Source organism: Micropterus salmoides, unplaced genomic scaffold, assembly GCF_014851395.1.
Source record: "Micropterus salmoides isolate LMB-PRFRI ecotype aquatic unplaced genomic scaffold, ASM1485139v1 Ms_hic_scaffold_22, whole genome shotgun sequence".
In the NCBI taxonomy this organism is placed as follows: domain Eukaryota; kingdom Metazoa; phylum Chordata; class Actinopteri; order Centrarchiformes; family Centrarchidae; genus Micropterus; species Micropterus salmoides.
This window is the reverse complement of record NW_024041373.1, coordinates 13,915,588-13,943,474: the sequence shown is the minus strand read 5'-3', so window position 1 is coordinate 13,943,474 and position 27,887 is coordinate 13,915,588. Positions and strand designations below refer to the sequence as shown.

The 27,887-nt window shown below is 40.2% G+C and overlaps 3 protein-coding genes across 3 annotated transcripts; 2 read left to right on the top strand and 1 right to left on the bottom strand.

Moving 5' to 3' along the window:
• Positions 1–11,624: 11,624 nt before the first annotated feature.
• Positions 11,625–14,540, top strand: msx3 (muscle segment homeobox 3). The gene is made up of 2 exons (XM_038737959.1): positions 11,625–12,139; positions 12,519–14,540. The coding sequence occupies exons 1-2, from the start codon at positions 11,779–11,781 to the stop codon at positions 12,923–12,925; spliced, it is 768 nt and encodes a 255-aa protein (XP_038593887.1). The 5' UTR covers positions 11,625–11,778; the 3' UTR covers positions 12,926–14,540.
• A 131-nt stretch (positions 14,541–14,671) lies between these two features.
• Positions 14,672–17,394, bottom strand: znf511 (zinc finger protein 511). Its single transcript, XM_038737958.1, has 6 exons — positions 17,129–17,394; positions 16,942–17,015; positions 16,123–16,324; positions 15,853–15,977; positions 15,207–15,473; positions 14,672–14,866 (listed from the first exon to the last, which is right to left on the bottom strand). The coding sequence occupies exons 1-6, from the start codon at positions 17,306–17,308 to the stop codon at positions 14,794–14,796; spliced, it is 921 nt and encodes a 306-aa protein (XP_038593886.1). The 5' UTR covers positions 17,309–17,394; the 3' UTR covers positions 14,672–14,793.
• Positions 17,395–18,509: 1,115 nt separating this feature from the next.
• On the top strand, positions 18,510–27,823 carry adam8a (ADAM metallopeptidase domain 8a). Its single transcript, XM_038737572.1, has 25 exons — positions 18,510–18,639; positions 18,721–18,830; positions 18,997–19,070; positions 19,201–19,279; positions 20,190–20,266; positions 20,670–20,901; positions 21,651–21,728; positions 21,875–21,943; positions 22,551–22,720; positions 22,829–22,910; positions 23,002–23,144; positions 23,259–23,436; positions 23,545–23,634; positions 23,803–23,998; positions 24,098–24,179; positions 24,270–24,450; positions 24,554–24,640; positions 24,726–24,810; positions 25,177–25,288; positions 25,386–25,584; positions 26,023–26,070; positions 26,179–26,235; positions 26,350–26,400; positions 26,511–26,591; positions 26,894–27,823. The coding sequence occupies exons 1-25, from the start codon at positions 18,594–18,596 to the stop codon at positions 26,936–26,938; spliced, it is 2,652 nt and encodes an 883-aa protein (XP_038593500.1). The 5' UTR covers positions 18,510–18,593; the 3' UTR covers positions 26,939–27,823.
• Positions 27,824–27,887: the final 64 nt, after the last annotated feature.

Sequence of the window (27,887 nt, the reverse complement as noted above, 5' to 3'; positions counted from 1 at the left end):
TTGTAAAAAGCAAACTATGAAAAGGAGGTGAGACGGAGCAGAGGGAGGTGCATTCTTTCCTGCCTGCATGGGAAGTTCTGCCAGGGCGAAAGTGAGTTCCAGTGGTCTGGGACAGGAGCGGAGGAGAGGGGGTGGAGAGAGGGGAGGTGTGGATGAGAGCTGAGTGTCACACCCGTCACCCCAAGACATGGAAAAAAAAAAACAGTTTGTTTCGTCAGGTTTTTAAGGCACAGCAATTACATCAGAAACAAAGGATGACAGGACATCCCTGCACTGCAGTGGCTGAGCTGTGGAGAAAGAACCACGCCTTCAAAAACTTTACAGGGGGAACTCATCCTCTCTTCTCTCATCACCTCTCCTCGACATGGCTATAAGCAACACTAAAGCAGAACCCCAATAGCTCATCTCCATCTTCTCTGTGTCCAGAGAAGGCAACCATTGTGTGCCCATTCCTCTCTCCCCGAGTCAGTTTCCTATTGAGGCTCTGAAAGGGCCTTTGAGGGGCCCTGTTTTGGCTGTGCAGCTCACCTGCAGAGGGGGAACTATGGGTCTATTCTAAAGCCCAGCAGCTGCCAGGGCAGCGAGGCTGGCACCCAGTGGGAGAGAGAATAGCGGCTGCAGAGCCTTTCAATATGAAGCCACTTAGTAACAGAAGGCATGTGCCAAGCCTGCAAAGCCAGAATGAAGAGTCACCCTTTGGAGTTTACTAAATATCAGAAAAGAGTGAGACGCATCTCCTCATTACTCCCATAATCTCTTATCCACTATGTCGTATCTTCGTCTGTCTGGCCTTCCTGTTTATGGAATAATAATCCACAGGTAGCCGGACACAGAGAAAAAATAGACTGCAAACCAAGGTCATAAGGACAGAGTTTTGATAACACAGATCAACAGTCGGGGTGGTAGAGTGGAGAACAAGAATCACATGTGCAAATGAGCGCACAAAAATACGGTTCTTCCATATTCAAGAGTAACCACCGAACTCTTGAACGTGGAAGTGCTCTGTCGTGCGACAGCTCAAGCTATGATACTGCTGTGAGGATCTCAGTGGCTGCAGGCCTGTGAAGAAGCCTTCACCACACAAAGCCCCTTTTCTGTCAGCAGGCTAGCTCCCACACTGGCGCTAATTTACGATGCCCTCACAGCAATTTCCACAGTCAGAGAAGTTCAATTGCGTTTTCCAGCTCATTAAGCATCAGCACAACAAAGCTTTCATCTTCTCCTTCATCATCCCCCTCTTCTCTCCCTCCACCCATCTTCGTCGCTTTATCTGACTGTCCACTAATCTTTCTCTGTTTTTCCAAGCATCCAAAAAGATTAAGTATTAAAGGTAAAAAAGGGGCTTCCTTATTGGACCAATTCAAACTCTCCCTAGGTTTAATTCTGTTTCTGTCTGTTTTTTTGTTTTGTTTTGTTGAAAGCACTGCCCCAAGTCTGAAGGTTCTCCTCATGGAGGCATAGGGAGAATTTAATGGTTGTTTATTCAGGGGCCTCTGCTGTGCCCTCCCATCTCTTTCAGAGCTTCATGAGATGACGTGGAATCTATTGTAATCGCAGAAGAATCAACTCAGCATATTTGTTCAGGTTGTCACAGAGCTGAGATCACAGGCGTGCACTCACATTCTCACACAAATGCAGGTTAGTGCCCTAAATATATTTTAATTAAACAATATTTTTGAATGTAGAATCTATTTTCACATGTGAGATAAACAACCTCTTGTTGGAGAGGTAGGTGTGTGACCAGAACATCATGGTGGCTAAAATTCACTGATGGCCTGAAAAATCTGCATGAGGGGGAAGCAAATGCAAAGGGCTATTCCCACCATCTAGAGCTGGAGCAAAAAATGCCCCTAAGCAAAGCATGTAACCCCAATTTGTTCCAGTTTCGGCTCGTCTGTGGTCAACATTATCAGAGCCTCGAGTACATGATGATCCTATAATTTATTGGCATTATCTGCTTTCCAACTTTTGAAGACAGTGTGAGTCACAAGCTCCAAGGGACATGCATCGGATAGAATAGAAAATCCCCTCTGGAACTTTGTGTGATATTGCTTTTGATAGGTCCAAAGGAGTCACTCTCTCAAAATTTGTCATTTGCACAAAATAGCCTTTACATTGCAAGAGTTTTTGTACACATAATATGATTTAAAACACACAGCAAGTTCTTTGAAATGTGAAATGCAAGTTGTGTTGTAGTGAATAACAAGATAAGTCATCTTCTACTTAATAGCTTGTATAGTGATGTTTAGTTCTGCAAATAAGAAAGAGGAAACCAGTTAAAGCTTTTTTGGTAGAGTTATGTTACAAAAAAAGGAAAAAAGTATAAAATGTTAAAAGATGGTGCTTTTAGCTGTCATCCATTAAAGGTATAGTTCGACATTATGGGAAATATTTGTTTTCTTGTTGTTGAGAGTGAGATAAGATCACAACCATATATTTTTGCACAGTATATATGAATCTACAGACATAACAGTCCAGATTAGGTTACCACAAATTTTTTCACCTTTGGACATGGCCAAGCTAGCTATTTTGATCTGTTTTCAGTCTTCCAGCTAAGCTAACAGGCTGCTGGCTCAGCTACATACTGATTGCAAAGTGATGAGAGTGAAATGGAGCATCTCATCTAACTTCTGGCAAGAAAGCATGTAAGCTAAGTCACAAAATGTCAAACTGTCACAAATGTTGATGATTTGTAGGGAATTAGTAATTAGCTCACTGTTTGGTGCAGTACACCATACAGGGTTAGATATAGTTGCATTATTTTTAACAAAGTTGGAACATATGCAAACTAAAATGTGTACTTTTCAGTCATAACTGTTCAATAAACTTTGTAATTAAATGTTCAGCTCCAGGATGTCACATTTTTGTATTACTAGGACATATTGTTACACCTCTATTAGTCTCCTTTTAAACTAAAAGTGGTATAAGATAGATATAAGATAGAGTCTTAAAAATAAGAAACAAGCAAAATAAATTGACTTTTTTTCAGTTGAGTGTCTCAGTGGACCAGTCATCTCCCAACAGGTACTGCTGTGTGTGATTTGTCACAGTTTAAAGTGTCACAGCATGTTGCAGCACAGCTGCCATTACTTGAGTGGTTTCAGAGAAGTCAATTTTAATATTGTTGGGAAATGTTTAACCTAATTTGCAAACAGTCAACTGGCAACAGCTGTTTGACACAAATCAGTGTGCCATTTTGAGCTTTCAGTGGGCCTACACCAAACCATGTTCAATACCGTCCCACTGTGCTGTGGTCTGACCTCATTCTGCTACTCATTGAGAGGCAAAGTAGAAGTGATGCTGTGGCAGATTCACAGTAAATCTACAGACTGCCTGTGGAAACAGGGGAACTGAAACAGATGAGAGTGAGGAAGATAATACTGTATGTATTATATCACTATGTAACACGATTTTGTTCCTGGGTAGAAATTGTTATTTCCTGATTGCTTATGCCTCCAAAGTATATTATAGAAAATAGCCCACAACAGAAAATAGTCCACAACTTTTTTTGCGAACAGGACAGTGAGAAAAGTTTTTTTTTCGTTCACATAAAGTCAGAAAAAAAACATGGTTACAAGTACCAGTCACTTCCCTTGGCTCACTCGATGCACCTTAAAGAGGATTACAACAGCAAGACCTTGCTGGACGCCTTTAAGTATGATGAATAGGGCTGGGAGGTCATAGGAGACTTCAGAATGGTGGCATTCCTGATGGGTCTCTAAAGGGGTTTTACCAAGTTTCCCTGCTATTTAAAACTACACATTACTAGGCTCTAGGACAGCAGGGACACCAAGACGAACTACCACAGGCGGGACTAGCCACAGCGGACAGAGTTCTCTGTGGGAGAGAACAAGTGGGAGTGACTGGTGGACCCCTGGAAGGTGCTAATGCAACCACTGCACATCAAATTGGGCATTATGAAACGGAAAGACAAAAAATGGCCCATTATCTGATTGGAAATAGGTAAATTTCCAAATATCATTGTCCTGGCCACAAAAGCAAAGTTTGTGGGGAATAATAGCCATTTTCTATACTTTGGATGCATACGCAATTAGGAAATAACACTTTGTTACACAGTGTATGTTGTGGTAACATTCGCCAGTCAATTCATATGACCACAAATTTGCTAAATACTGCAAGGCCTCCGTGTCCCACTGTGAACCACTGGAATCTCTCATTACAGTCACTTAGACTTTTTCAGTAGTTTATAGTTGAGCTTCTCTATATTTCAAGAGTCGGACACTGCGTGGGGAGAGCTGTACCTCCAAGTGTGTTTGTTTTTGTCAGTGTGTGCGTGTGTCAGGTTTCTCTTACTTCCATTAGTCCTGTGATGTTCCCTGCTCCTCTGTTGTCATCACTCTCATACTAACGCTTACATATGCTATCATGGCCAGACAATAAAGAGGCTATGATAATTTGACATCCCTAGCCTCTGTTAGTGGGTCATTCTCTAACATCATCATTGTCATTATCATTACCGAGTGCAGGCTACCATCTGAGTCCCCCCCGCCTGCTGTCAGCGCCGTCACTGAGCTCACCCTAACCCCTGGCTCGCTCCAGGTCCTGAGAGGGTGTCCGGTTCCCTTTGTCCCCATCCGGTGCTCCCAGATCACAACAATACAGCAACAATATCTCTGTGTTCACCTGTTAGCACCTGGCACCGCGGGCAAGACTCACTGCTGAGTCCACGTCAGCCAAACACTCAGCTCATCTCTGTCAGACGCCATGTGGAACGCGCCTTCCTGTCACCAAACCCAATATCCTACATACAAAACACACAGAGGCATAATAACCCGCTTGCTGCTCGCCTGTCAACGCTTTCCCCTGGTCGCCGAGTCATGCTAACATTTAGAGGATAAATGAAAAGCACTTAACCAATCAACAACCCATCAGGTAATTACAAAAGGTTTCAAGCATCATCTGCCATGTGAGTCCCCAGTATTTCCTCCTTTAGAAGGAAATTACTTAGATATCATCATAACAAATGTTTAAAACCTCAGCTTACGCAAAAATTAATATCCTTTACTATTTTGTAGTTTGAGATTCAATTGCCTGAATTTATGGAATTCTGGGATATGAATTTTCTTTCTCCTCAGCTCTCCTCAACTGGAATTTAAGCGTTGACATGATGTTGTGCTGTAACCGTTGGGCTACCAGCGCTCCAGAAGGCCCAGAAATTTCTGACATACACAGATCAGTATGCTTCAAACAAGGTCTTGGCTGGATGCTTAAACAGCTTCTTAAAACCCCTCCCCAAACAATTTTCCGATGCTGCAGTCGAATAGCCTGCATTTGACAATTTTAGAAACGACAATCTGTCAGCCATGTCTACTTCACGCAATGATTAGCCAGATGTGCAGAGGTGAATAAGAAAGGCAGAATTTGAACTTCTTTCAATCTTCACACAAGTGCTTTGGTCATCTTGTACTACAATCCATGACACAGGATGAAATGACAAAAATGTCAGCCTTAAAGCAGCCTCCTGTCAACGCCCATACTGGCTGTAATGAGAAAAGGTAGGGAAGCTTGGAGTGAACAGGTCGGTGAAATCGTCCGACCACAAGTGTTGGCATACAGTGAGTGCTGTTCTGAAAGTGTGCCGTCACAGAGAGGGGCATGATGATTGTTCAAATGGGGATAACAGCACACACTTTTGTACTAACATTTCCTGAAAGGCATTCTTGTACTGGTAAGCATGAAAAGTCAAGGAAGTACTTGACAGAGAGGTTCAAACACAGATCCGTCAGAAAGGTCTGGGGCTTAGGGGTTTCAGACACTGTTCAACCATCTGACAACCACTTTGGTTGCAGTATACTGATGTCTTAAATGGCCTGTAGTCACTCTCAGTAAAACCTTCTGTTATGTTTTCCCCTGTGACACCCTGAAATGCTCTCAGGTGATATCTGAAGCTCAGCACCACCTGAGGCACATTAGAGAAAATTTAAGCACATTATATGGTCAGCAGGTCATATCTGACCTTTTTCACAGTCAACAGGTTAGACCTGTTCAGCCTTCAGTAGGCGTAGAGAGAGTAGCAGTTAACATGACACAACACGATGGTGGGAAAGGTGAAACAACTAATCAAAGCTGACATGTTGTTGCAGTTCCCTTCAAGCTCAGATCAGATAAGGAGAAACATCACTGGTTGGCATGACTGGGCTTGAGTGACTCTGAGCGAGAGCCAAGTCAGCCCGAATGCTTGATTACTGAAATAATTAATGCCAATTTACAGTGTGAGTGCTGCAAGCATGGTGCCATATTGAAACAATAATTGGTGCTTAAGAACAAAATAAATAATCTACAATCCCAGTTTATCTCATTGAATCTCTTAAGGTAGAATTAGCTCTGTCCCCTTGAGTCTGCCATGTGACACAAGTTAATATTTCTCAATGACTGTGTATTGATACATGAACAAAACATGATGACGTTCTGTGTGAGAGTTGTGGATTTAAGTCACATGAACTGAACTCAAGACTGGCTCAAATCCAAGTTGTACATATGTATAAACTGAGGATGAGACAGAGTATCTTTTGTTCTTCTTTTTAAAAACATAATATGCCATTAAAAATTCATGTTATGTTTTATTTCAGACATTAAATTGGCAGTGAACTGATATTTACTAAATATTTATGATTAAGACTTGAGTTCTGACTGGACGGTAATTTATATTTGCCATATACATATATAGATATAGATATGAGACTTGACTTGTTACTTGTGTTTCAAGAGGAGAGACCAATTTAAGGACACAAGCAAAGCTGACTTCACATCTTTGCATGAAACAGACCAAATCATAAGATACTTGTGCATGTAGCAATCAACACCTCGCTCTATAGAGAGAAAGACAATTCATAATGTGCGATTTAAATTTCAGCATGGAAGGGAAAGTTTGTGATCTCACAACTATGGACATTTTGACATACCAATGTTGGCAGGTCCACTCAGACACAGGATAATGTTCTGTTATGCTTCAGCAGGCAGGCCTCTCTTTTAAAGACGATACACTTTCACCACAAAGTTCCCCGCTGTGCGTTTCATAAATGTTTATCCCACATGACTCCGGCCCCCCTTTTCCCCCAAGGTTGCTTAGGATAGCCGTAAGAACTGCCAACTCTCATGAAAGCGAAAGATTTAAAAATTAAAAATATAAAAGCCTGCTTCAACATGTTTGGTTTGAAATGAGAACTATTTTAAAAAACACAATTACCTTCTTAAATAATTCTCCACTTTGGCAAGCCAGCAGGATTCGGAGAGGTGTATGTAACTATGTGTGTGTGTGTGTGTGTGTGTGTGTGTGTGTGTGTGTGTGTGTGTGTGTGTGTGTGTGTGTCTGAGACAGTAGTTGACTGGTTGAAGCTTCTCCTTTGAAGTTATGAGGGAAATACAGTGTAAAAACTTCCCCAGAATCCGTAATATTTTCACATGACTCACTGACATTTCCTCTAGTGCCACCAGCAGGTTGGCAGGTTAGTGAAATGTGTCCTCCACTGTTGGATGGATTGCCTTGCTCAAATGTTGAATCCTGTTGAAACTGTATAAAGGAAGTGGACATCACCACCTCTGGGTTCGAAAAGAGAAGCCAATAAACTTGACTGATCACTTGATTTATTACCTCAGTAAACACTTTCCTAATGAGTTAGGATAGTCTCAATTGGTAGTTTCAAATCTCCTTCAATACAGCACAATGTTCATTTTGTAAATTATTAAGCTAAGTGACAACCTTGTGATTGACAAGTTGCTACCACAGAGTTCTGTCAATCAAGATAGAGCCATAGCAGTCATCCCTCCAGCTCCACCCTCTCATCCAAATATGGTCACTTCTGGCTCCAAGAAATCGAGATGGTGACGGCTGAAATGCCAAACTTGAGGCTTCAAAACATTGGTCCACAAACCAGTGGGTGATGTTATGGTAGCTATGTCCACTTTTTTATACATTGTCCATTGTTGAATCCTAATGACTATGTTGACTTTTCCTCTAGCGCCACCAACAGGTCAAACATGTGCAGGATGAATTGGTATAAAAAAAATGTGTTTTGACAATGAATCCAAATGACTTGATGAGGTGATTCCCTGACTAATAGTCTGCCATCATTACGTCAAAATTTTAATGTTTCCAATACTTTGGATTATCTCCAAATATCTGCAAAACTAGTGGCATTCCCATCAATCTCAGCTGTACTAAAATGTTAGCATGTTAACAAATTAATATTACATTTAAGGTAAGGGTTGTGTCATCCCATTTTAGATAATATATAAATAAATTAAATGGATGAAAGATAAATCTAGATACATTTTTACACACGGCTTTTCTACTAAGTTGTAAGAAAGAGGAAATAGCTCAACACATCCAAAAACCTTTCAGAATTAAATGAATGTTGCTGTAGTGCAGCTACTGCACTATAGATAGATTTTCACTTTTCAAACCAAAATACACATTGTTGACTTTTCTGGCATGTGTGTGCCAATCATAGAGAAACAGGAAATATCATTTACTTATTCATTATAAAACAATGGAAGAGAAACAAAACATTACAGACAGCCCTACATCCCTTTTCAAACAGGAGGAGAGTTAGTGTGATAATGTTCCCTGTAAGTAGAGGAGAATGTAATGTTGTTGGGCACTAAATTACAGTCATTGAAAGCTTGTATGGTTACCCAGCGATCTATCACTGTCACACAGAGAAGGAGAAGAGGAGAGAGAGCAGACAGGCGCCAGGCACAGCAGGATCAAAGCAGAAATGTACCTCGGGGAGAGAAACAGTTAACTCCATTTAACCAATTGTCCTACAGACACACAGTCAGTCAGTGGGCTGCTGCAGGCACAACAACAGTTTCCATAAGAGAGAAAAACTCTCACATATTTGGTTTCGCTGAAAATGATTTGACTTGATTTGAAGAGCTGCCAAACAAGGCCAATTTTGGATGGGCCTCTTCAATGGGCCTCTGAGCATTAGTTGTGGTTTTACTGTCTCTAAAAGGGATTAAAGAAATTGAACACAATAGGTTGAAATATGGGCAATACACATCCATAGATAATTTGATTACAGGACACAAGATAGAAATTTATAGTGATAATAACTCCTAAGAGTAAATAAAGTACTGTAAATCACAGCCTGGATTGCCTTGCTGCTCTAATGAAACACTGTGATAAACTGCTGTCAGCATGCTCTCAAGCACAAGTTTTCAGACAAGGTCCCACAACAAGGCACTATAGTTTTGGCAACATAACGAAAAATTGTTAACCTAGTAAACATTTTAAAACTGAATTTCATGCGCCACCTATAGGGTGAAGTTTAGGATCTGTTATTTGTTAAACCTGCATTTGCTGTTTTTTTGGCCACTTGGGTGTAGCAGAACAAACTGTAAACACAATACTGACATATAATCACCTTTTAAAGTTGATATGGGAAAAGTGTTAGTAAGCAGTTGCCTATTTACATTCCCAGAAGACACAAAGCAACATTATCATTCATTTGGAGTGGTGCTTCTGGCCGAATGTAAATCCAATATTGACTCTTCTTTTATATCTGTTTTGGTCTGAGGAAAATATTTGGCTCTTTAGCTGCTACATACCTGATGGGCAGATAACATACAGTGGTTTTTTAGAGCTTTACAGCAGCTGCTGAAAGCAAGGTTGATGAGAGCGGTGAGACTGAAACAAAACAGTAACACACTGGAGTCACAAAACCAAAACAATGAGCTGAAAGATGCTAAAATGCTTTGTAGAACTGAGGGGAACGGCAGAGTCAGGTGATGATTAGTTCTTCACTACAAGCAGCACTTTTCACATTACAATTAGTCATTTGATCCATTGTTAAAATAAACATATTGATTAGTCCAGCTTAAAGTTAGAGTAAAGTATTTAAAAGCTAGAGTGAGCGACATCTTTTACATTTAAGCCCTTGCCAAACGGGTTCTCTCTGTATTTCGCAGTATATCAGAGTTTTAAAATATAGTGTCTGTGATGACGTTCCAGCGTTGGTGAACTAGCAGTGGTGTGTTTTATGCCAACCAGCATTGATTGGTTTGCTGGAGCGGAAGGGGGAGCCACCATAGAGACTGCAGCAACTCAGTATGGCAGAAGCTATATGTCCTAAGCACTTCTCAACAGTGTTGTGTAACTACTCTCATTTTCAGAAGGGAGAGTTCCGCAAAAGTTCTGCACTGCAGGTTTAAGAAAAGAGTTTTGAGGTTGTTGTAAGATATGGTCCACATTTGATTTGTATCCCATAAAACTTTAAAAGCTTAGTCCCAATTAGACTGTCCCTTTTACTGGCCTGGTGTGGCTACACGTTTACGTACACAGGTCTCAATTAGACGCCTGGTCTGGTTTTTATAGAAGTACTCAGGATGTATAAAACCTCTTAAATCCCACTGGGTCACCTGCTTGAGCTAGTCCTAAACTGCTTATATTGTGCATACAAATATAAATCAATCATAATCAATACGGACATGCAACACATCAGATTGGTCCACAATTCAATCGCTTAGTTAATTTTCGGAAACAATGAGCCCCAAAGTATAATTCGTTCAGATTTACCGGCATGATGTGGTAGACAAGAGACAAAAAAAAGTGGTGATCCACTACCTCTCAAGCGGTCTTCTTAAGTCAGAATATGTGTCCATTGTTCATCAGTTAGTCTGTAGGGGTCACCAATCAAAAGAATCAAAACGTTTTTTCATAAATGAATCCAAGTTGAAATAACTACGGTACCTTTGGCTTTCATCCTTTCTACAATAGTCTATCTCTCTGCATGGGGTTGGCCAATATCAAATTAATGACTTGTAACTGATATGTTATCCAATAGCCAAAAGTAGTAGAAAAGTAATATTCATACGGGTATAAATAAATTTGACAGTAGCCTATTTCCCATCTTTGCTGAGCAAGATATTTGTGAATTAAAGGCCTGTCTCATATAGATGCCTGTCCCAAATATAGGCATTAATTGAAGTTTACGGTATGTCATAACATAAATAACAGATGCCCACATAGATTTTCATTCATTCGTTGAAATTAGAGAAAATAAGAAATGAATATTACCGTTTTAGAAATAAACTTTTACTATAGTACTATATAGTAGCTGGGGGAAGGCAACATTGAAAAAACTAGCATGAGACTAGATTTTGAAAGTACCCTTCAGGCAAGCCTATGGCCGTGCCTTCTGACAGCTGCAGCTACTGGATTTCATTTTTGTATCAGATCATTTGATTTATTGATTGCTGTCGGGATGAATTAAAAATTATAACAATAAAAATGCTTCTGAAATATTTTGTCTACAGCAGCTTTAACATTATCAATATTAAACAACATATTATATCAGGCAATATTCAGATCTAACAAAGAAGTTTGTGCACAAAAATTTAAATATATTTATGGAGTCTTGCGATGTGTAAGTGTGCGCAAATTCAACCCTTGGATGATGTGGGGTATTTTAGTTTGGGCACTCAGAATTCCGAGCTCCGCCCCTAAACAGAGGTTTGCATCTGTCAAGGCACCACAGGCGCATTAAATGGACCACAACACGGTCATTACAAGCCTGACCTATCAGAAACAGTTTTAGCCGAGTCACGTGGATACATCGATAGGCTGATAGGCAGGCGGTAAGATGAGAGAGGAACTTATGGCACTTTACTAAAAGAGAGGAAAGTCCGTGCGTAAAAACAGAAGTTTACCACTTCGCTGCACATCTGAGGAACCTGACCAAGAACATAGATTCCGTCGACTGAAAACACGGAAACAAAAACAGCAACGGAGAAAGCGGCAGGACAACTGGTTGTATGGCACCTCAGTCGTGCGTAATGAATCCTGCGCAGGGATCACCACTCTCGGCTGCTCCGGGGGAGACCTCACCAGAGGACCGAGCCGCTGGTGGCATGGGAACTGACGAGCTGGACCTGTCATCTGTCAGAAGATGTAAAACCAAAAGTTTAGATCTGCCTTTCAGTGTGGAATCTCTCATATCAGGCAGGACACCGGACAGAAGCCTCCACTCCCCCGGTCCTGGTTCAGGCTGCATCCGGTCAGAGGAGACAGAGTGTGCGTCACCGAGGAGACTCTATGGGTCCAAGCAAGAGGTGGTGGACCTCAGCGACAAGGAAACGAGCCCGTGGTGTCAGGCTTCTAACGCATCCCCTCCAAGTGAGTGTGGTGTACTCTTTCTTTCTTTATCCTGAGAATCATAAGCTATTTTCCAACAGTCTAAAACTGTTCTGGAAATCGCCAAAGAACCTTCCACGAACTGGTCTAGTGAATTTACCAAATATTAATAGTGCACAGATGAGGAAATTATTTTAAATAGCCTACTTAAGAAATCTAGAGATGATGGAGAGGGGGTTTAAAACGCTGAGACTGCAAATAACTGCATATATAGCCAAAATATTCTGTGGTTGATATTTCCCTGATTTGGCTTGGCTTTTGCATGATGTAAGAACAGGCAAAGTCAGTAGTAGACATAGTTAAATCATATAGAGCATATATTTTCTATTCCAATTATTTGACTTTCTAAATGTACTTCCAGGACTCCCCAGCCCGACCGGGTGCAATCTACGGAAACACAAGAACAACAGGAAACCCAGAACACCCTTTACAACTTCTCAGCTGCTTTCTCTGGAGAGAAAGTTCCGTCAGAAACAGTACCTCTCCATCGCGGAGAGAGCGGAGTTCTCCAACTCCCTCAGCCTCACAGAGACACAGGTCAAGATCTGGTTTCAAAACCGCAGGGCCAAGGCCAAGAGACTGCAGGAGGCCGAGCTGGAGAAGTTCAAGCTGGCAGCGAAGCCGCTGTTGCCGGCTTTCGCCTTTCCCTTCCCACTGAGCGCACCCATGGGCGCACCGTCCCTCTACGGGGCCCTGAACGGACCGCGGCCTGCCTTACCTGTCCCAGGACTATTCAGTGGACCATATGGGATGTACTACTTGTCCTAACCCTTACTAACTTTGAACTGCACCGATGGGATGGCTGCCTTTATAAAAATGCCTTCATAACGAAAAGAACCAACTCTGTCAGTCTGAAATCTTTTATTACATCAAATGTAAAATCTTTCCTGTTAGGCCTATTGTAAATATATATATATATATATATATATATATATATATATATATATATAGGAATAATGGTGTAAGAAGAATTATCTTTTTTTTTACATAGTCAGTTCGTTCAAGAAACTCATGGAACAGAAACAAGAGAAATATTTTCACTGGCTTCTCCTTTTTCATGATTTTTCATTCGTTTTCTATAAATAATAATAATTTAAGATTTAGTCTGCTTTACGGGAAATTATTTGTTAACATTGTCATTTTTGCAGTGTATTCATTAAAATACTTTATTTTTAAATGACGGACTCTCACAGAGCTAATATTTCGCATTAAATGTTTTAAAATGTCACATGGAATTACTAGCTACTTTCTATGCCAGCATTCCGAAATACTTTAGTCAACGTAATTTTAATTTCCCAAGAGACATGGTTTTTAAAGGCCTATAACTGTGGGTTTAAAGCAATAACTCATGATGAGTCACAAAGTGTCCACATGCATCTTTTATTTCTGCTTCAGAGGCTTTTGAAAATGTCTTAGCCTGGCTAAGACATTTTCAAAAGGACACCATTTCCAATTTCGGAGGAGTAAAAAACATCAACATTTAATCAAATAAACCCTACTTTTAATAGGCTATTGGAGGAAATAAAATGTCTAATCATAGACTCAGACTTTATAGTAACACAGTCTGCCCATGTCTTTTTATAAGCTGAAGGTAGAAGGAAAGTCTGATATTAGACCTAAAATTTTGATCAGGAGAGGCAAGATCAAGCTTCAATGTCACTCAACAACAACAACAACAAACACACTTCAATTAGTGCAAAAGTTTGTCCATATTTACAATCATAATAAGTGGGTCATCTTTAATAGTTCATAATCAATAACAAGAGCCATGTGGAAGAGATTATGAAGTGCTTCTAGGTGCCTTTCAGATACTGTTGGAGTGAAATCAAGTGTGCCTAAAACTTGTTTTAGAAGTTTCATTTTCAAACTTTTTTCTTACTTTTGCCATTTAAAATAAATTCTGCTCAGAGACTTTTCTCATGGTTAACTATTAACCATGAGATCTTCTCAAGGTGAATTTACTATTACTAATAATTAATAATATCTTATCCACACAACTTTTTGTTTCTAACTTCTTAATTGTCTTTTTCAAAAATACAAATGGATTTAAAATCTGCTTTCCTATTGTAATTTAAAATGTCATTTTTCTTTTTAGATTACCTCAAAACCTTTCTACATTTCTTTTGCACAGACGTTCAAAGAGCTCTTAAAAGACCAGTCAGTTTCATTCCTAAATGTAAATAAAAGTCAACTATTTTTTTGAAAACACTCAAAAGGCTAAACATGACTGATGACATCAGTCAATAATGTACAGTGTATTTTATATCTGATGGGTGAAAGGGTGTTTTGTACAAATATTAAAATCTATTATGGAAATTCTGACAGTCCTCTCGTTTTTCTCTTCACAAAAATCTACCAGTGGACTCCAAAAACATCCCCATCCATTGTGATTTAAACAGCTGCACTGCATCATTATTTTAATACAAACACTTGCATTTTGTTTTATGCAAGTGTTTACACACAGCGTATTTTGGAGACTGATAGACACACAACATTGATGCATCAACTGCCGTCCTGAATGTCAATAAAAACATTTTATTTCAAGTTAAGGACACATGACAGTAAATATATTATGTTACAAGACAAGGGTATACAGTTATACATCTTAAAAGGACATGAGGCTAAATTCTGGTGTTTCACTTCCTCCTTCCCCGCCGCCCTCTGAAGCCTCGGATGGAGCCGTGACCGAAGCACACAGTTGCAGGGACCCTGAGAGACAAGAACACAGCTGTTGTTTTGTACCTCAGATTGTTCATAGCTTAAATAAGAAAAACTGTAGTAAACTTTATGAAGATGTCAAACCATAAACATATTAATTATATAACATTGTGCATAAATGATAGAAAGAATCCTTCCTGAAATTTGCTTAAACTAGATTAAATGACATAATTGAACAAGTTTTACCTTAAGAAGACAAGAATCTTATGGCTACAAACTATAAATTCCCAGCAAAAACCTTAAAACATCAAAATAAAATTGGCTCACTTAGTCTCTCTGAGACAGCCTGAGAATATCCAGTACTTTCCTGCAGACTAGTTTAGAGACTAACCTGTAGGAATATCGTGGTTGCAGTTGCACGGTGCTTGTATTTCCAGTGCCAGCTGCAGCAGAAAGATCTGCGTACCCCTCAGTAGAGGTAGACTCTGCCGTGCGAGTAGCTTCTTCCTCAAACACATGCGTCTCCATGGATTCCCTGTGCTCGGGTTGCTCGGAGAGCAAATCACACATAACCTCACACACACCCTCGGACTCACACACATCGTCCACTACCTCCATGGCTGTGTCTTTCTGCTGCGGTCTCTTTGTCTCTCTAGTTCTGATAACAAAATATATGATATTAGAAAAACACATATTAATATAATGATTTAAGCAATTTTACAGTTTTTTGGGTCTGAAAAATGTATTACAAAAATATGCATTTAAACTGTAGCTGAATTTTTATATGAAAGTTCACCAAAACACAAGTTTCAATAAAGCAGCAGAGTCTCTCACTCTATAAGTTGCCTTATCAAATTATGTGAACATACAAATATGAAATAGTTCGAGTGTGAATAGAAAGATTGCTTCATGGCTGAAAGAATTTGTCAAAATTCTGTTTATATAACCATCATGAGCTCTACTGGACTGCACACCTGCATATAGAAATATATATTTGCTGCCATCTGGTGGAAAATATGCAGTAAGTGCAGCCTTACCCTTTGTCCTTCTTGGGTTTGTCAAATCTGAAGTCTGGAGGATACTTGTGAATTCGTATTAGATGGTCCTTTCTGTGTTTACTAGTCCTGAACTTCTGTCCACAGCCCTCCACCAAACACTGGTACTAAAAAATGGGAAAATTATCTTTAGAGCCTTGCCATTCATCCTCAAAGAGTGTTCAAAATATTTCACCTTAGGTACAGCTTAGGGCGAGTATCAAACAATAAAGAGGTCATGGGAAAGAACAGAGCCTTTTTCCTTTGACTTACCATATCTTGCTTCTGGGCAAGAATAGTAAAGAGAGAGTCGTGCCACTCCTGAATGTGAATGTCTAGGAGCCGGGCACTTGGCAGGGAGCGACGGCAGGAGCAGCACACGTGTCTGTGCAGGGAGTTGTAGTGATGCTCATACTCCTCCAAAGTGCTGAAGACTGTCCTGCAGCCAGCAATGTGACAGGCAAACTCTGAGACACTGAGAAAGACAGGAGTAGGAGGAAAGTTACGATTATCAAAATCATATTCATGGAAGAGTTTAAAGTAGAAAAACACAGAGATATCAATGTCAACAAACACTAGCCCCAGTAAACCTAAGTATAAATTCAGCCAAAAGCAATGTATTTTAAGGGGTGTGGTTCTCATATTTTCAATTCTAGAAAAGCCTAAATGCTTCAGGTGTGATATACTGGTCAAATACAACAATATTTTGTTAACTCGCTACCTCCACAGCAACATGGTAACTTGGGTAAGTTCAACGTATAATCCAAATTAACTAAACGCTGGTGGTATTTCTTTTCTGAAATTGTTAGTTAAGTTAGCGTTAAAGCATCTTAAATGCTTCAGAAATGTATTTCACTTAACTGTTGTTTTGTTGTATTCGTGTTTTAGGTTGTTAGTCAGTAAACCATGTATGCATATGTATATATTCTTTCAACTAATGTTATTTCCTTTTCTGTGAATGATATATTCTCCTGGAATAAGTTGTTTACAGAGATAAAGGTTTCTTTGTTGCTTGAATGCAGCCCACAGAGACACAAGGCACTGCAACAGCTAAAACTTCGATGAAGCACGGACAAACCTTGGCTTTCATACCTGGCTGTTGGCTTGTCGTGGGCCTCTGAGATGTAGAGGTCTTGTAGATACATGTGTCTGTGAATGTCCCCATCCTGTAAACAGTTGTTGTATGTTAACGTGGCTGGGTTAAAACGTCTCTGCCGTTATCCAAGTGCGTCGGCAACATGAGTAACGTTAATGGTTCCGTTTGTTGTTGCTATATTACCTCGAACAGCTCGTGGTCCCTGTGCAGGTGGATTAGCTGCGGGGTGAAGATGAACGGGTGTCCCTCCTCCTCCTCACCCTGCCTCAGCTCCTGTGTGTTTCTCGTCGCACAGTCTTCATCGCAGCTCTTTACTAACACCTGTCCCTCTGTAAGGAGTCGGACCAAATCTGGCTGCAGCATGGCATCCAGACGTTTTCACAATGACTGTACCGTTATCAAAGTCGAGAGGTCCACCTTCCAAGAGGACTCCTCTGTTTTGGGTATACACAGTCGCGGAATGACGACGTCATTTTTGCGGGTTGTGAAAAACAAAATAGTGCGTTGGCGCCACCAACTGGCCAGACTCAACATTAAAAAAGTTGTGGAATGTGAATGTGCACTAAAGCTCATTTTTCCCCCCCCGGGCCCCACGTTAGTGCATTTATTTTTTGTGTAATGTAAACATAAAATGTTAAAAAAAATATGTAAACTTTTCTGTTCCCCTGACCTTTAAAAGGGTTTACTAGGGTTAAAGGGTTTTTAATATTAGTCTAACGTTATTTTTCCTCTCACAAGGAGTAGCCTAGGCTACATCAAACACATGGTAGCGACACATTGACGCTACATTAACAACTCAACCTACATTTCCTGTTTACGGTGCTACATAATAGTAAAAGGCAAAAAGTCCTATGTAATATGAATATATCCATATATATATATATATATATATATATATATATATATATATATATATATATATATATATATATATATATATATAAACACCAGTCTTTGACAAATGTTACCAATAGATGGAGACAAAGGCCACTTAAGCGCTTTGCTTGGTCTGCTGTCAGCTAAAGTGGATGTTTGATGTTGGGTGCTGGACATTTTTAATGGTCTAATAAGTTCCCCATAATTTAACTGCCTATGTTGTAATTCATCTGCCGAGTATAATATCTCTACATGCAACTGTACTTAATAGCTATTGGCTAGCTCACATTTGTTAAAGAAACGTCGGTGGGCTAAATGGGAAAAAAATATTAGACCAGAGCCCATTGTTAATCAGGGAAAACAATGTCTAAAAGAAAACAAAATAAAAGTTTCAAATAGGCCTATAGCCTCATAATAACTTTTTAACAATGGAAGGAGGAAATTCAGGGCAGAGACGACTTTTTTATTTCAATTAACTGCTAAATTTATTTTTACACATTTAAACGAAGCGAGGTTTATTACAGCGTTAATCTCCGTAAAATCACGCCTGTAACTTAATTGTGTCTGACACAGCACCTCACGAGATTCACATCCACTGTGCGAAGAGCAACGTTTAACTTTTTACCGGCTCGGGGTGTGACTCGTGGTTTCTCACCCTCAAATGGTAATTTTCAAGATATTACACAGCAGAGAGGGGCGGAGAGCTGGAGATCCTTGGTATTTCACTCAGACTGCAAAGCACACAATGACAGAGACCGTCCGGTAGAGCAACATGACATATTCTGGATATTTTATATGGATTTTCTTCTCCTCGTGGGGTACGACTTTTCTGTCTGTCTGACTGTCTGTCTTTTTTCCTTCTTTCTTTTTGTCTCATAAGATATCACTGATACTTGCAGGAATAATCGCCGGCAGTGTGAGGACTCTACCTCATGTGATGAAGTACCAAACAGTGATACCTCAAAAGCTGAAGGATTCATCTCTCATTAATGATGTTGGTACACATCAGGTAACACACACTCTACCTTAAGTTACTATTTTATCAGTTTCTTTTTAACCTTTTGAAGAATGAGCTAAAGTCTCCTCTCTTTCTCTCTTTCTGTGTGTGTGTGTGTGTGTGTGTGTGTGTGTGTGTGTGTGTGTGTGTGTGTGTGTGTGTGTGTGTGTGTGTGTAGACATACCCTGATATAGTCAAGTACTCTTTGACAATTGCAGGACAAAACTACACGCTGCACCTGGAAAAGAACAAGTGAGAGAACCTGAAAAGTCCTTTGTAGATTTTGAACAGTGTTTTAGTGTATGCCATATTTTACACACACTGTTCTTTGTTTCTTGATCTGTCAATATTATTGACATAAAAAAACAACTCTTGTTTTCAGAGATCTGGTCGGGAAAAACTTTTCTGTGACACACTACTCTGATCAGGGCACCCAGGTCACAACTACTCCTGATCTTAGGGTATGTAGCTTTGCATTCCTTCACTACTATTTACCAACACTTTACATTATCCCTGCATCCACGATCATCTTGTACTGTCATATATCTTTAAGTTTGCTGAGTCCATCAGAAATTTGATCCATTTAATCATTTGAATGGATGCTCAATTGTAAGATCCAAACTTATCTGTGATTTTCTTCTGTGAGTGTATGATCAGACTGAATTGCCATTTTGTTTCACTTCATTCATTATACTAACTGCTGTATTAAACGGAGATGTGGGCGATTCAGTCGTCTGGAAACAGTCTATTACTACCAAAAATGTATCTGAACTGTACAGGCTTAAGGAGGATATCCTGTGTCACCTGCACGCCCAGTTTCAGTGGTTTTGTCGCAGTTTTAGTAGTTTTGGTGTGATTATTTTGTCGTTTAAAATCCAAGTCACAGCTCTGAACTGTTAAATATAAGACACAACTGGGGTTGTAAAATGTATATCTTCTGCTGAGAAGTTTGACCTGCATTTATAGTTACAGTATTTACCAAGTATTATATTCTTACCGAGTTTTTTGAAGGCTGTACAACACAATTCATATTTTGCCATTCATTTACAGATCCCAGTACATCAAGTCCTGTTACAGCAGTATTTTTTTTTCTTATTTCATAATATCAGATGTCATAAAGTTTCTCAACTGCAAAGTTCCTCATTATGAGAGGTGACCTCACACTGTAATTCTTGTGTGTGTATCTATATATATATATATAGGAATTGACATATAAGGTTAAGATTCATCTGACCATGACAGACAATGCATACAGTACAATTTTATCTTCTTCAAATTAGAAAATAGTATCCCACTGTGCTTCAGAAGAAAAAAAAAAGTGAGTTGATATCTTTCTTGTGATTCTGTAACAAATAATGGATGTCTGTTCAGGTTCACTGCTACTACCATGGGCACATTGTGGGAGTGGAGGACTCCTCTGTCAGCGTGGGACTGTGCTCAGGAATAAAGTGAGTAGTGCTGGATGTACATTTTCTAATTCCAAGAAGATTATTGTTTTCCTAAGGAGCGTGCCAAATTTAATTAAACCCATGATGATTTGACTCTGTGTGTCCAATCCAAAGAGAGGATCAGTCCCTCAGCATCCATTTCCTCCATCACGAAGACTATTAAGATTGTGTGTAGCTGTGTGTCTGAAAACCTGTAACCCAATCAACAAAGGCCATGCAAACGTTTCTGATTACAGCTATAAAAGACATTTCTGTTAGTGTCAGTAGCTGTGAAAACGCTAAAGCATAACAAACAATGTCTTGGAATGAGTTAAAATGAGATCTGTTTGAGAAATAGATAAGCTGAAGAAAAGAAAATGTGTTTTCCTCTGTCCACTCTGAAGTTCCTGTTTTTGCACAACAGGGGGTTTTTGCATCTCCAGGACCAAATTTACCTAATTGAACCTCTGGCCGGCGCTGAGGCGGTACATCAGGATGACAGACAGAGCTCTGAAGCTCACAGTGACGGGGGTCTTCATGCTGTTTACAACTACAAACACCTGAGGAGGAAGAGGAGCTCCTGTTCCCATGGAAACACGACCACTTTCTATGATCATGGAGCTCGTCCGTCTGGACTGTTCCAGCTCGGCAGTCTGGTAAAGATGCACAGCGTGGACACATACAGATATACACCAGGGTTTGAAGCCCACGGTTGATATCCAGTATTTTGTGCTGCATTCTTACATTTGACGATTTTATGCAAAAAAAACCATAAATATGATGCCAGTAAAATACTACGATTAACTAATAGCTCTGCAAAGTATCACGATGCACAGTTCATTCACAGTTGTTTCTCCGTGATACTTAAAAAAAATCTAGTTAAAATCTTTTGAAAAGTTTTTGTTTGCACTTTACATTGGCATTCAATTCAATAAAACAAAGGGAATGTAAAAAGGAGAACATGGTAAAAAAAAAAACAGACACCACAAAAAGGACGAAGAGAATCATAATAGATAATTAATTCATATATTTGGAAATGATTAGTGGACGTGGCTGTTAGCTTCAATGTGCATCATTTTGCATATTTTAATAGATAAAGTCGTGAAATCTGAAACTGGACCATATGAAACTCTAAAACTTGACATTAAAACAATGTCAATTACTGTAAATTATCCTTACACCAAATTGTATTGTATGTCGGGTGTTTTATTCTATGTTATTTTACTGTACTTTTTAGTTTCTGGATTATATTTAATGGTGGTGTGGATTTGTTTAAATGTTTGTTTTGCCTATGTAAACCGCTATGTGAGATCGTTTTGAAAGCAGCTATATAAATAAAGTTTATTATCATATAGGCTAAAACACACTTTTAGTATTGTTAACTTCCACCTTATGTGTATTGCAGAAAAGCAGAGCCCAGACCAAAAGCCACACAGGGAAACCCAGGACAGTGGAGCTGGTTGTGGTGGTCGACCAAGCGGAGGTTTGATTCCCTATTTTCCTTTCTCTGGCTGAGTTGTTGCACATGTTGCCTATTACTGATAATGATATTATGGGCTTCCCATGAGTTTTCCCTTATCTGAGATGCTTTTGATTGTATTACTAATTTGTATAATCATTTCTTTTTAGTATAAGAAGTTTGGCAGTAAGAGGACAATAGAGGCCAGGGTGCTTGAAATAGCAAACCACGTGGACAAGGTATGTTTGTTTCTCTGTAGTCTCTCAGTTAAAATGATTCAACCCTGTTAAAAATAATAATCCACTGATAAAAAAATGAGCCATGGCCATGAAACAAGGGCATTCTAAAGTTTAAAAGCTTAATTTTGTGTAATTTTATGCATTTTCCCTTCTGGACAAAGTATTCCATCTATTTTTACCAGTAATTGAGTAATTTAGTGTATTTTCATCGCCGGCAGATAAGGACATTTTTCTCACAGTGCAGCACAGCCACGTGTATGAAATCTGTACTGATACTATTTGTTCTCTACTGACTGGATTATGACCAATAAAAGGAAGGAAAAGTTCCCTGACTGTGAAAATCTAACTTTAACTGTGAATTTTCGCACCTAAGCTGAAGATTTTCACACATATCACACAATCCTCTTTGCATACTCTGAAAGAGTACGGCCAACACGAACGCATCATCAGTCCACTCTAGACAACTCTAGATAGATGATGAATGTGGCATTATATGTCTGGCTTCTTACATTCATAAATACTGATATGAACTATTTACCTGACAATTCATTCAGCTTTAAGGTAATTTCCACTTTCCAGCTTGTGCTAACACCCTGCTCTTTTTCAGCTGTATCGTCCCGTGGGTGTTCGTGTGATGCTGGTGGGTCTGGATATCTGGTCATACAAAGATCAAATAGAGGTCAGCACTAACGCTGAGGTCACCCTCGGTCGCTTCCTCGAGTGGCGTCAGCGGAACCTGCTGCCGAGGACCAAACACGACAACGCACAGTTCATCACGTGAGACGCAGCTGTTTTTGACTCCCCACTAAAAAGAACATTGCCAGGATGATGTGTTGAGCCATTAGAGCTGGCATCTAAATCAAATTTTCCCTCTTCTTCATTCAGAGGTGTGGATTTTGATGGTTCTACTGTCGGCCTAGCCAATACCAATGCAATGTGCACCTCAAACTCTGGAGCTGTCAATGAGGTAAATGTACTTTTTTGTTTAATGTATGTGAACATTCTGTGTAAAAACTGTGTGATGTTAATTTCATTTTTTTCGTCTACTGTACACACAGGACCATAACAAAAACTCAATAGGAGTGGCCTCTACTATTGCACACGAGATGGGTCACAACCTGGGACTGTCCCATGACACTGAAACCTGTGTCTGCGGCTCCATTAAATCGAAAAGAGGCTGCATCATGGCAGAGAGTGTTGGGTAAGCTCAGTTTCTCACCTGCACATAAATACCCCCAAATCTACTGTTCTTAAACCCAAAAGCAACGTTAATGTGTACCTTCTCTGTTCTTTCTCTTGCTATCTCTTCTTCTAGACTTGAGTATCCAGCACTTTTCAGCAGCTGCAGTCAGCAGCAGCTCAGCCGGTTCTTGGAGGAAGTCAACCCTGCCTGTCTGCTGAATACTCCCTCTGCTGATCGCGTCTACGGAGGGCCAGTGTGTGGAAATGCCTTCTTGGAGCCTGGAGAGGAGTGTGATTGTGGCACCGTAGAGGTTTGTGCTGAGCTCGCACAGAGTGCACACACACAATCTAACAATATAAGCAAAGCATACAAAGAAGACCGGGTCTTAATATCTGGCACCCCTCTGTCTGTTTCATAGGAATGCAAGAATCAATGCTGCAATGCAACTACCTGCAAACTTGCTGCAGGAGCGCAGTGTGCAGAGGGAGAGTGCTGCCATAACTGCCAAGTAAGTAATACTCACTATGTCCTCTCTAGATGAGTGAAGTCACACCAGTGCTAATTGTGTTACCATATAGCTAGACACAGTCTGACTGTGCCGTCTGACTGGTTATGTGTGAGTGTACGTATTTCAGCAGTCGGTACATCACCATCTGTGGTTCTCTCCGCTCTGCAGCTGAAACCGACGGGCAGTGCCTGCCGACAAAAGACAGGAGACTGTGACCTCCCAGAGTACTGCACTGGTTTCTCCGCCTCCTGTCCGACTGACGCCTACACCCAAAATGGCCTGCCCTGCAACCACGGGAAAGGATACTGCTACAATGGACAGTGTCCTTCACAGCAGGAACACTGCAAGAGACTTTGGGGGCCAGGTAAACCACCAGTGAATAACATTTTGGTTTAGATGTGCTTCGATTCTAATTCATCAAAACTCTTACAGCCATCTTGTGTGTGTGTTGATTCTTGTTTAGATGCTGAAGTAGCTGCAGAAGCTTGTTTCTCCAAGTATGGAAACTGCAGAAAGACACCGTTCAACCAGAGATGTTCCAGCCGGTATGTGCCAAAACAGCACTTTATTAGCACATACTAAGAGTGTGTTATTATTAGTTTGTGGGGTCATTGCTTTGTGGTCTTCGGCTACAGAGATCAATCCTGCGGGACACTTTTCTGCTCCGGAGGCTGGGAGTTTCCAGTGACATCCAGGAAGTCCTTCTACAAAGTAAGAAGTGGAGACATATGCAATGAGGCAACTATGATCCCCGAAGATAACTACCCTGCAGATCTGGGCATGGTGCCTACTGGTACCAAGTGTGCCAACAACATGGTAAGAAAACTAGCCATGTTGCTGTTAGCAGTTAGCATCAACAAAAGATCCAAATCTGTGAATCTGTTTCATTGTCCCAACAATGGCTTTACCTGTCTTTCAGGTATGCTACAATCAACGGTGTGAAGACATGAAAAACATAAAAGCGTATGGGACAAATGACTGCACTGCCAAATGCAACAGCCACGGGGTAAGAAATGCTTTAACCTCGCAACACTTTGGAGCGCTGTAGAGCCATGACAACAAAGAATGACTGTGGGTGTGATCTCCGTCAGGTTTGTAACCATGAGAACAAGTGTCACTGCGACCCCGGCTGGGCCCCTCCGTTCTGTGATGAGCATCTGTCAGAGTTGCCTGAAGGTATCGTACATGATACGCTTGTCTGTCCACATATGTAAGCACTGATAGCCAGAGTCTGTGTGTCTGCTTCTTTAATATGCTTGACCTTTTAATGACCACGACACATGACTGTGTCTCCTCTCGTGCTCATTTTTTCACCACAAGTTAATGCTTGAAATAGATTTCTCATGGACAATAAATGTTCTGATGAGCACAGACAGACATTGATTTAATGTAATTCACCCCTGTTAGTCTGTATAAATGCAGTAATTATGTTACAATGCATTTTGCTTCCCGAGTGGGTGAGGCATGTTGTTAGGTGCTCACTCTTGAGCAATTACAGAATATGGCAAAAAATCAATGTGTGGTTTGTGTGTGTGTGTGCAGAGGCAGGTGTGTTGGTGTTTATTGTGTCATTGGTGGTTGGCTTACTGCTGCTGTTGGTCCTGGTTATCGGGAGTTTGATGTGCTGCATCAAAAGAAGACGACCTGCAAAAAGGTAAAAAAAAAAGTTATTGTACATTGAGCCATACAGACAAAACTTCATATTCTTGTCTTGTTCTTTAATCTTAGTTTCTGTGTGTGTTTCTTTATAGATGCCTCCAATCTACCTCAGGACAATCCAACCCGTTGTTTCATTCCAGCGGTGCACGAGACAGCCCTCGTCTCGGGTCCACACACATCAGCCAGCCTATATTTATGGAGTCTTCTGCCTCTCAAGTCTGTAAACCTCTGTCCTCTGCTACTGCCAGACCCCACACCGGAGGACTGAAGCCCAGCAGAGCAGCTCCAGAGGTGAGCTTCCATTTCAATCACCACCAGAGTGTAGTGACACTGACCCTAATACTGCATGTATTAGCGTTTTAACTTTTTATCTAAATTCACTAGGCATGACCTTTCCATCTGTGGGAAATGCGGTTTGCATCTGAAACCATGTAATTGTGGTTATTTGTGGTTTTGGGTAACTGGCCCAAATTTGAAGATACAGAAACAGAAAATGTGCTTGCTGCAGTGTCCCTGAGTCACACACTGACAACCAATGAGCTTACAATATAATTTGAAATATTACTTCCAATATTATCAATATTATCATTTATTTTATTTTACTAAATGTGCCTTACTTTTATTGTTATTCTACATACAATGGTGTTTTACTACATATTGCCAATATTGTAATTAAACTGCAAAAAACTGTATAGTTATGGTTAAAAAAATACTTTCTGTCACTTACAGCCACCTAAGAAATTACCTGCGGTACCTCAGCCATCGAGGATTCAACAGGTAATCTGATCTGTTTTATCTTTATCTAAATGTAGCATTATCTATGTGTAGAATTACAATCCTTATTGTTAACTGTAAATAAACCAGTGAATAAATGTTTTTCTTTAGGCTGTAAGGACGTTCACACAGGCACCAACTGTTTCAAGCAAGCCAATCTATACGGAGGTAAGACTGCATATAGAAATTGGCATTATTTCTAATTTCATTTGTAAGGACAGTACTTGCTGGCTTTGTTAAAAGATGTATTCATTTTTAATTGTATTATTACATTTTTGTCAGGATAAGCCACGACCTCCATCCAGACCTCTGCCACCACTTGCAACAAAGCCAGTAAGTGACATTACATCATTTTAACTACAATTTTCACATGTTTGCATTCACGCATTTAACGCCTCTTGCCATTGCCACTTGTTTGAGATGTGAACATCTGCTCTCTTAAGATCATGAAGCCAAAGCCTCCGATGCCTCCAGTGAAGCCGAAGCCCTCTGCAGTCCAGTCTCCACTGCCACACACTCAGCTGGTATGTATTCAGATGACAACCACCGTCAACTGGACTTTTCTAAAGCCTCTGAATCCTGGCAGTGGGCATTCAAACATTCCTAATGTTATTCAAGGCATTCACGTTTATAAAAACGTCTGTGGTTTTGGACATTGTCCCAACATACCAGTGTAATGACCAAGCAGTGGCTCAGCGTTAGTGAGTTAGTAAGCACCACTGAATAACTAAGAGACAGACAATAGAAGAGTTTTGTGATTTTTTTACTGGTTTTACTGGTAGAAGCACATCAGCTGCATGTTTGTTAACAATACTTGCTTTTCTAGCTTGCAGGGAGATCTGCCCTGATGCCCCCCAGCAGGCCCAGATGACAGAGGGAATAATTCAGCCTGGTGTAAACACTGATATCCTCTGACAGAGGACATTGTTGTTGTCCCACCTTGAAGGACCTAGAAATCCTCGGAGGAGACGCTCGTCTGTTTTAAAGTCGAAACAAGATCCACTGAAGGATCAGCAACAATAAATGACAGAGCTTTTCTGTCAATTATGGTGTCCCTGAGGATTACTGCCGTCTGTGTCGTGCTTATGTAAGCCTTCAGTATGTTAATGAAAACCTGAAGCCGTGATTGACAGACTCAACGTCTGTGCTTTATAAATGACAAATGGCTATGTTGCCATGATGATGTTTTTTTTTGTTGTTGTTGCTTTTTTAAGGGAAATGTCTCTGCCTTGATCCTTGGATATGTGAAAATTTTTATGAGTCAATTGCACTATCAATGCTGTAACTGTTTTACTAACAGTTCATGTTCCCTGGCATGGTTTTGGTACTGCTTTTCTAAGAAATAATGTTGTTAAGGGATTTTAAAATGTTGCACCAACTGTGGGCACTTTACTTTTTTTTTTTTTTATCCAGTTATGACTATTTCTTGAAATTGTTTTTGTACTAACTTAGGTATGCTTGACTTTGTGAGACTGAAGTATTAACATTACATGCAGCTGTTTTGTTTTGTGCGTTGACTTGATCCATGTTGATTGTAATTCTTTAAGGGATTTTATATTGCATATAGTCTATGCAGCAGACATGATCACGCACACAGTCCTTCACTTATTAACGCCAATGAGTGTGGTCTCTCCTTAGGGTGAGGAGGATTCTGCCTTGATTTGTCCTGCAAAATGTATATTTGAACCGTTCCTATTTATTGAGATCTAATGTTTGTCTGTGACATGGAGCTTACAATAAAGGTGAATCAACAACATCAGTGTTTCGGGCACTTTTCTCTGTGTTTTTATCCAGACGCCATCATCTGTGTTGCCATATTT

Bases quoted from the DNA above. Each gene is read 5' to 3' on its own strand.
- znf511 (XM_038737958.1), bottom strand. From the start codon at position 17,308: ATGCTGCAGCCAGATTTGGTCCGACTCCTTACAGAGGGACAGGTGTTA. The intron at 17,016-17,128 runs GTAATATAGCAA...AACTGTTTACAG, and splicing joins GGGACCACGAGCTGTTCGAG to GATGGGGACATTCACAGACA. The intron at 15,474-15,852 runs GTAAGGCTGCAC...TTTTGTTATCAG, and splicing joins AAACCCAAGAAGGACAAAGG to AACTAGAGAGACAAAGAGAC.
- msx3 (XM_038737959.1), top strand. From the start codon at position 11,779: ATGGCACCTCAGTCGTGCGTAATGAATCCTGCGCAGGGATCACCACTC. The intron at 12,140-12,518 runs GTGAGTGTGGTG...ATGTACTTCCAG, and splicing joins TTCTAACGCATCCCCTCCAA to GACTCCCCAGCCCGACCGGG.
- adam8a (XM_038737572.1), top strand. From the start codon at position 18,594: ATGACATATTCTGGATATTTTATATGGATTTTCTTCTCCTCGTGGG. The intron at 20,267-20,669 runs GTGAGTAGTGCT...TTTGCACAACAG, and splicing joins GGACTGTGCTCAGGAATAAA to GGGGTTTTTGCATCTCCAGG. The intron at 21,729-21,874 runs GTTTGATTCCCT...ATTTCTTTTTAG, and splicing joins TGGTGGTCGACCAAGCGGAG to TATAAGAAGTTTGGCAGTAA.